Genomic DNA, 8,932 nt, shown 5'->3' with positions numbered 1-8,932 from the left:
GAGAGAGAGAAAGAGAGAACGAGCGAGAGAGAACAAGATAGATAGATAGAGAGAGAGAGAGAAAGAGAGAACGAGCGAGAGAGAACAAGATAGATAGATAGAGACAGAGAGAGAGAAAGAGAGAGAAAGAGAGAACAAGCGAGAGAGAACAAGATAGATAGATAGAGAGAGAGAGAGAAAGAGAGAACGAGCGAGAGAGAACAAGATAGATAGAGAGAGAGAGAGAACGAGCGAGAGAGAACAAGATAGATAGATAGAGAGAGATAGAGAGAGAGAGAGAGAGAGAAAGAGAGAGTGAGCACAATAAAGAGAGGGAGAGATCACGATAGGGACAGAGAGAGCCAGAGGAGGGAGGGATAGAATGAGCGAGCAAGCAAGAGAGAGAGAGAGCGAGAATCAGCGAGAGAGAGAGAGAGGGAGAATTAGCGAGAGAGAGAGAGAGAGCGATGGAGCATGAGATAGAGATGTTCCTGCTTTTTTCTTCAACTATCCGATCTCGTTCAAACAGTTGCAATGCATTTAAATTGATTTCGATTTTTCGAATCGAATCCATCGAAAATGTAGATCGAACACGACCGAATCTTTTTCTATTGGAAGATTCGATCTCTTTTAATCCCATTCTGATCAAATCTTGATCGAACCACCGGGTCAAGGAAATAATGGCGGAACGGAAAGTACGAAGACAAGAGAGAGCGAGAGAGGACGAGTCAAAGTCAAGTTTTATTCTTATTTTGGTGGGTTCCACAGATGACTGGACGTCACTGGATGAGGCCCACCAAATATGAATGGAAACTTCCCTTTGCGGATGGGGAAATACCATTTCCCAACTAAAGTATAATTTCTCGAAATTCATCAGTATGGATTAAATACTGCAACTCGCATCACCACAGTGCAAACAAAAAAATAATCTCGAATGTCAACGCCATACGAAATGAAAGTGAAGGCTAAAGCAGCCTAATTTGTTCAATATCTCTAGTTGCCTCCCCTTTCATTATCATATCATGTGATGTCAACGTCAGGACAGACAAACGAAAGAAGAGTCTTCTGGTTCCTCACGCCCATTCCCGTCAAGATAGCTTCTTGACGAAGCCACCTCATCTGTAGAGAGAGGACGCGCAAGAAAATTGTCTTCATTGCTCGTTTTCATGTCGAATCCTTCCTTCCGCCGACTGGAGCGAGGACGATGAGTTTGCCGAAGCTTTGCCGAGGCCTCCAAGCCGTAGGCTCCTCTTTCTTCTTCCTGATCCTCCTCTGCTTTGCGGTTAACGCCCAACCAGGTAATCTACAGATTGAGGATAAACACAACTGTGTTGTTCTTCGCGATAGAGACAGCCCCGTTTATGATTAGCTCGTTTGACGTTGAGCAGGATTCATAACTCTGGACTGCGGCCTTCCTAAAGGGGAGGACTATGTAGATGATGACACGAGAATAAACTTCATCCCCGATGGACAGTACGTGGACACCGGGGAAACCAAGACCGTGAAGGTGAACAAGGTACCACGGCGGTATCAGACCTTGCGAGCCTTTCCGCAGGGGGACAGGAACTGCTATAATCTCAGGCCTCTACAGGTGGGGGGCAAGTACCTGGTTCGAGCCGGATTCATCTACGGTAACTACGACGAGCTCCAAAGGCCTCCCGACTTTGACTTTCATGTTGGGGTACACGCCAGGATCCCAGTTCTTCTGTCGCAAAGCGAAACATACAACCAGGAAGTCATTGCCGTGGCCAACAGCGACACAATATGGGTCTGCTTGGTCAACACAGGCAGGGGGACGCCGGTGGTGTCGACGATCCAGCTCAGGCAGCTCCCCGATCTCTCCTACACTGCAGCCAACGCCTCTCGGAGCTTGTTGCGTCAACGACGATACAATTATGGAGCCAAAACCCAGCTGAGGTAAGCTGTAGATGCCTGAGGATTTATTCAATTTAATCAAAAGAAAATTCTATAGGATGAAGCTAGAAAAGGTGGAAGATTAATCACCACCGGGTTATTCCGGATTCACGAGATAGATATAGTTCACCAAAATTTCTAAGCAACTGATATGCTTACACTAGAAAATTTTGCTACCTGGCCTGCAGGTACCCGATCGACAAGTTTGATCGCATATGGTTGCCGTTCTTAGAGACTATCCAGGCAATCAACACCACCATGGCTGTGAAGTCATTTCCTGAGGACAAGTACCTCGTGCCCTCGCAAGTTATGCAAACGGCCATCACGGCTTCAAACTTGGTCGCACCGTTGATACTCCCAGCTGCCTATGGTCTTCCTACTGACACTGTTTATGTCTTGTTGCATTTCGCCGAGCTCCAGAATCTGAGCCGCTCAAACCAATCAAGGATCATGGACCTCTTCGGTTTGGGTAGCGAGATAGTGTCCCTGACCAACTACACAGCTCTTTTCCTTACGGCAGCTCATGTCAAGATCTCGAATGCCCTTGTCGAGACTTCCGGCGCCTACCACGTCGCCGTTCGAGCCGCGAACACGTCGACCCTGCCTCCCATGCTCAATGCCCTGGAGAGCTTCACCATAAAGAAGGCCAACGAACTTCCAACTGACATTGTTGATGGTGAGAAAGGATTGATCTGAGCACCATTCCTCCTTCTCTACTCTTGCAGACAGGCACTGATCAACGCCACCCAAATTTTTATCTGTTTAGTTCAAGCCATTCAGAACATCAAGGCAGGATACAAATTGCAGAGGAATTGGCAGGGAGATCCTTGCGTCCCCTATGATTATACCTGGATTGGTGTAGGGTGCGACTACAACGATGGCACAAAAGACCCAAGAATTGTCTCCCTGTGAGTGGATCCGTCGCGCTAACCCTTGATCCCAACTCTAGTTCCCTAACGCCTTTTTATATGAATGACCCATAATGTAGAAACCTATCATCGAGCGGTTTGACAGCCGAAATTCCAGCCTCCATTGCGAATCTCACCGCTTTGACGACCCTGTATGAAATATTTTCGCATTGTTATGGCGGATCATGTTCGACGCAGATCCATGAAATCAGCTGTATTACCACGCTGATTTTTAGGCCGTTTCTTTTCCAGGGATGTGTCTAATAACAGCATTCCAATCACAGTTACAGAACTCCTCGCAAAGTTGCCGTCTCTCAAACTGCTGTGAGCTTCAGTTGTTCAGGCTCCTCTCGCTCAAATTCCGCTCGATTAATTTATCAATAATAGAATATCGGATACCTCCCATTTTATATCAGGAATTTGTCTGGGAACAAGATCAGAGAAGTTTCCGCGGATCTCTGCACTAATGCACTGGCCGGCAAGCTCTCCCTAAGGTTCAATATACATAAGATCTATTGTTTCGCTTTCTACTTTGTGAATGATGAAGTTGCTTAGTGCGCATTATCAGAGTATTTCTTGCTACATAGGTCTCATTTTATTGTGTTTCTGTCTTCATCCTTGTTTGAGTTCCAGGATTGAAGGTCTTGAGGCCGTGTGCCCAAAGTCCCCTCAACCGAGTCCCAGCCCACCTCTAGGCAAGAGCAGATCCACATCGTTCAAACTTGGCTTTCATGTTTCTGGTGCTGTGTTCGTTGCCTTGCTTGGCTTACTCGTCGCTTGAACCAAGGTTAAAGCGAATAAGGGGACGTATGTTCTTAATGGCACATCAAGTCTATGAAACTTTCTAGCTCATCACGGTCACCTCTTGAGATCACACTGCTAGGGCTCTGCACGTCTCTACTATTAGTTGTCGTAGTCGATAAACCCATAAGAACGGGAACAATAAGAAAAACCTCTCTCTCTGTCCTATTTTTCTCTTTTTAATTGTATATATATACAATCATCTCTCCCTCTTTCTAAATTCCTGTTGAAAGAAATCCCAGGATGCTATGGTAAAAGGGAAAATACGATTAACATAACAAAACACGTGACAAACAAAACTTTCTTTATTAAACAGTTTAGGTCGGGTAAAAATAAAATACTCCATCTCTCTGTCCATCTCGTTTTTATATTTCTAGAACTGGTTGTTCCTTTTTTATATCTTTATCTCCCTTCTCCCCCCCCCCCCCCCAAAAGCCCCCAACCAATCACTTGTCTCTCTCGAAACATGTGCCTCTCTCCATCTGACTCTCTATTCATGTCTCTATCTTACCTTACTTCATCTCACTCTCACCATCACTCTCTCTATCCTCTCTATCTCCATCTCTTAGTCTGTATCTTTCCTTCCATCTTCTCGTTTTTTTCATCTAACGCTTTGGGCTTTCTTTTCTCCATCAAGAGTTAAGATATGAAACCCCATTTGGCCTGAATGACTTTCATGGGGCATCTACTTGACTGGTCCAAATTGGTTTTTGACCAGCCATCTCGGCCTAGACTCTACCAATTTCGGCAACTAACTTGGATAATCCAATTTGGGAACATGTTTTTTGGCTGAAATCATATCTATTCCCATTTGTTAGGCCCCTAACTAGGCAGCATCCCTGCCCGGAGGCCTGCGTGCTTATTAGGAGGGCGTGTTCGCGTGAGACTCACGATCTGTAATGACTAAGTCCTATTTAGTGCTACGATGCATTAAGGGTGGTGACGCCCAACCTGATCTCTCAGGCCATCACCCGTGTAAGTGGTGATACACTGCAGACAGTGCGCATGCCCGTCCGCACTTAGGCAGAACGGATCAGGTGAAGTCCGTGCGTGCTGGGCGCGCGGGCCGGCAAGCGTGAACGTGCGTGTGCCAAGCGTCGCACGTCAGCGCCAAGCGCCACGCGCTGGTTTGGGACACGTAGCGCGGGAGGCATGATGCGGGTGCATCGCGCATTGTTCCGGATGCCGCGCAGCAGCTGAGCGAGCAGTGCGCCCATTTCATGTGCAGGGCGCGAGGTCGGGAGACATCCTGCCAGGAGACTAAGGCTATTGGCGCTCAGCGAGCGCCGAGACGGCATGGGGGCGTGGCACCCCCACGGGTAGTGTCGGGCGCGCAACACTTGGCTTGAGGTGCCAAATGCGGCGGCGTCGGGCAGATTATGCGCAATAGGTGTCAGCGCGGGTGCTGGTGGCGTGTGTGATCATTAAGGCAGGGGTGGCGTGTGTAATCGCCACGTCTGCGAGCGCACGACACCTGGTATGGGGGCACATGTGTAGCAGCAAGGTTGGCGAGTGTGAGCGCGCGGAACGACGGGCCTCAAGGCGGAGAGGTGATACTACCCTGGCACGATGCACCTCGTCTCTTACTATGTATCATCCCTGGTTTTCCACCTTGTAATGACCCTAACTACGATGTGACCTTTCTATGATATCAATGCGATGACCCTATTCCTCGACAGGGCTGCATCCCCACACTCACCTCTAACATGTTCTATGCGATCTTAAGCAATTCCGAAGTCTTTCGCTACAAGAGATCGAGGCTGCTTAGTGTTATGCTCCAAGCACTGAGGCCGGCACGCACCAAATTCAAATGATTGAGACACCTCGGGATTTGACTGCGTGACAACTTGTATCAAAACCAGGTCGGGCTGCATCTGCCTATGTTCTTAAACCAAGTTGGAGAGATGGACCTCATGAAGATGTTCAAGTTATGAAAGGATAAAATCCATCGACAGAGGCTTCGTCGCATGGAGAAGAACATCTTGGGTTTGAAGACCCAAGTCAACAAGAACCACGATGAAAAAAAAGGAAACATGGAAGATCTGAGGGCAGAGAGCTGCCAGAGATAAGATTACCTCGAGGGGAGAAGGTAAAGATGTGGACCCTGAGATTTAGTGGAGCCCACAATGAGGTAGAAGTGGCCGACTTCCTATATGATTGTGACAGATGTTTCAAAGTCAATGAGTTTTCGGAGGAGAAGAACATCCTCCAGGCCAGCTACTTCATTGTGGAGGACGCCAAACTATGGTGGCGCCAATGATCATAATGTGGAAATTGGCCGCCACCCACCTATGAAGAGTTTGTATGGGAGATAAAGGACAATTGCATTCCCTACAACACAGTGTGGATGGCGAGGGGAGAACTCAATAATTAGAAGATGACTGGTTACTCCAAGGGAGTATGTGAGACAATTTGTTTCCATAATCTGGAGGATTAACGACATGTTCGAGGCGGACAAGCTCTACCATTTCACTAAGGGACTCCCCCACTAGCTCCAGTCAGAGTTGGAAAAACGACAATGTAGAGACCTCAGCTCCGCCTATCAAGTTGTGGAGGGGATATAGCTCCACCCCAATAGAGTGACAAAGCTGTAGGAAAAGTCTGGGAAGTGGGGCAAGCCACACCAAGAGCGCACCAAAGTACCAGCAACCCAGAATGGTCCACGCTTGAAGAGGAAGTGGAAGCCACGCTATGGCAGGAGCCGGGACAAGGGCAAGAGCCCAAGACTGGGGAAGCTGACTCCAAGGGATGGGGGCAACAGGCTAACGTGCTTCGCATGCGGAGGCCCCCACTTCATGAAAGATTGCCTGAGGGGTCGAGGGCAGCCACCAACGTAAACACAATGGTTGTGTCTCTTCCCCAATCAGATGTTCCTGGGGGTAGTAGTATGGTGTCCCTGAACCCCCTCTAGTGCTTGGCGACACTACATGGGGTTGTCCCGATCCAGTATGAGGGTTTGAACCTCTTGCACACCCCGGTATTGATCAACGGCAAACCTGCCACACCCATGGTTGACACGGGGGTGATGCACAACATCCTCGTTGAAAAGGAGGCCAAAAAGCTTGGCTTGAAACTCGCCCCGAGTACGAGGAAGATCAAGGATGTTAACTCGCAAGCGTGAGATATCGTCGGCGTGCCCAAGGGAGTGTTGCTGCAGGTAGGATCGTGGGAGGGCCAGACCAACTTCATGGTGTCCCCCATGGATGACTTCACGATTGCCATGGGTCTCGACCTCTTGATGGAATCACGCGCGGTTGTGTTTCCCCAGTACCATGGCGTGTTGTTCAGGGAGGGATCTCACCCATGTTTCATGAGAGACCATGGAGTTCAGAAGCTGCGTAACACCACTCTCATGTCCGCTATGCAAATCAAGGACGGATTGAGGAAAGGGAAGAGACCTTCCTCATCACCATATGAGGCCCATCACCCCAAAAAAGGGGTGGAAGGTAGGGGTGCACACCAGCCCGTTTAGCTGCTCTGAGTTTGGGTGACAACGACGACAACAACCTCAGTGAAGCCGTGGGTGGACTACCGAGGCCAATTGCGGACGTATTGCAGGAGTTTGTCGGGGTGATGCCCTCACAACTCCCCGCATGCCGCCTAGGAGGGATGTGGACCACAAGATAGAACTATCCCCTGGTACACGTCCTCTTGCGCGGGCACCCTACAAGAGGCCGCCCACCTAACCAGAGGAATTGAGGAAACAGCTACAAGAATTCTAGGAGATCAAGCTAATCAGGCCATCCAAGGCTCACTTTGGCACCCCAGTCCTATTCTAGAAGAAGATGGATGGGTCGCTCCAACTTTTTGCTGATTACCGAGCGGTAAAGAAGTAACAGTGAAAAATAAATATCATGTACCCAACGCTGAGGAATTGTTTGACCGGCTTGAGGATGCCCATTACTTCTCGTAGATGGACTTGAAGAGTGGGTACCACCAAGTGCAGATCAAGGAGGGGGATGAACCGAAGACGGCGTGTATGATGCGCTAAGGATCTTTCAAATTATGTGTCATGCCTTTTGCTACTTTTTGTTGTCTCAGGAACACTATCTTTCGGGACTCTAATGATGATTTCGTTGTTGTATACTTGAATGATATTCTCGTATACAGCCAGAGCTTGGATAACCATGTGAGGCACCTGAGGAAGGTGATGGCCAAGCTGAAGGAGTACGAGCTCTACCTCAACCCAAAGAAGTGTGAGTTCGGCTTGCAGGAGATTGAGTTTCTCGAGCACCTGATCGGGAAGGGAAGTGTACACATGGATCCCTCGAAGGTGAAGGCAATCCATAATTGGATAGAGTTAAAGGGAGTACCACAATTGAGATCTTTCCTTGGTCTAGCTAATTACTACTGGATGTTTATCAAAGGCTTCTCCCGATTAGCACCGCTGTTGACGGATTTTTTGAAGAAAGATGTCAAGAGGCAATGGACAGACTAGTGTAAAAGAGCATTCGACGAGTTGAAGAGTGCAGTCTCTAGTGAACTGGTGCTTCGATTGCCAAAATTCGACCAGCCATATAATGTACACATTGATGCTTCTGACTTCGCACTTGGAGGTGTCTTGATGCAGGACGAGCACCCTGTGGCTTAAGAGAGCCGCAAGCTGAATGGCACATAGAGAAGATATTATGTGCACGAGAAGGAGATGACAGTAGTGGTACATTGCTTGAGGGCCTGGCTAACAATGTGGCCACTAGTTGCTTCGAGTCCTAGAAGAAGCTGACCCCGAAGCAAGCAAGATGGCAAGATTTATTGGCGGAGTTTGATTTTGTCTTGAAATACAAGCTGGGGCAAGCTAACCAAGTTGCCGACGCCTTAAGTCACATGGAACCAGAAGTGTTTGTGGCCACACTTTCAGCAGTCCAAGGAAGCATTCTTGATAAGATCAAGTTGGCGCTAAAAGATGATCCAGAAGATGAAGCGCATTGCTGCGGGCGAGACGAGGAGATTCTGGACGAAGGATGACATCATCTATGCGAATGGGAAAAGGTCTTATGTGCTGCATACGGGTGGGTTGCGCCAAAAGTTCCTCTAAAAAGCACATCGCATACACTACGCTAGACACCTAGGGTTGGTGCGCACGCTTGCACTCTTGTCCAACAGCTATCACTAGCTGGGAATGGAACGAGATGTGGAGGCTTATGTTCTTTTGTGCATGTGTGTCAACAAGACAAGACAGAGAAGACAAAGGCTATAGGAATGCTAGAACCTCTCACGAATGCGAGCAGACCGTGGGAGTCTATTTCAATGGATTTCATCACTTATCTTCCATGCGTGGGTGGGCTTGATGCCATCTTGGTGGTCGTGGATCATTTCTCTAAGTATGCGAC

The 8,932-nt window shown here is 48.4% G+C and overlaps 1 protein-coding gene across 3 annotated transcripts; it reads left to right on the top strand.

Annotated features, from left to right (window-relative positions):
• The first annotated feature begins 1,076 nt into the window (after window positions 1–1,076).
• On the top strand, window positions 1,077–3,822 carry LOC144712174 (putative LRR receptor-like serine/threonine-protein kinase At1g05700). Of its 3 annotated transcripts, XM_078586373.1 has the most exons (9): window positions 1,077–1,277; window positions 1,368–1,495; window positions 1,571–1,896; window positions 2,082–2,569; window positions 2,660–2,801; window positions 2,882–2,953; window positions 3,054–3,125; window positions 3,218–3,295; window positions 3,435–3,822. In XM_078586373.1, exons 1-9 carry the CDS (start codon window positions 1,184–1,186, stop codon window positions 3,580–3,582), a joined length of 1,548 nt encoding a protein of 515 aa, XP_078442499.1. In that variant the 5' UTR covers window positions 1,077–1,183; the 3' UTR covers window positions 3,583–3,822. The 3 variants fall into 3 exon arrangements, 2 of the variants coding, with proteins under 2 accessions (XP_078442499.1, XP_078442498.1); XM_078586372.1 differs by having other exon boundaries at window positions 1,079–1,277; window positions 1,368–1,896; XR_013583742.1 differs by lacking the exon at window positions 3,435–3,822 and having other exon boundaries at window positions 1,368–1,896; window positions 3,038–3,125.
• The last annotated feature ends 5,110 nt before the right edge of the window (window positions 3,823–8,932 follow it).

This window comes from Wolffia australiana, chromosome 14, assembly GCF_029677425.1.
Source record: "Wolffia australiana isolate 7733 chromosome 14, ASM2967742v1".
NCBI classification, from domain to species: Eukaryota; Viridiplantae; Streptophyta; class Magnoliopsida; order Alismatales; family Araceae; genus Wolffia; species Wolffia australiana.
The sequence above is the reverse complement of the archived record's forward strand: the minus strand, read 5'-3'. Positions and strand labels throughout refer to the sequence as shown.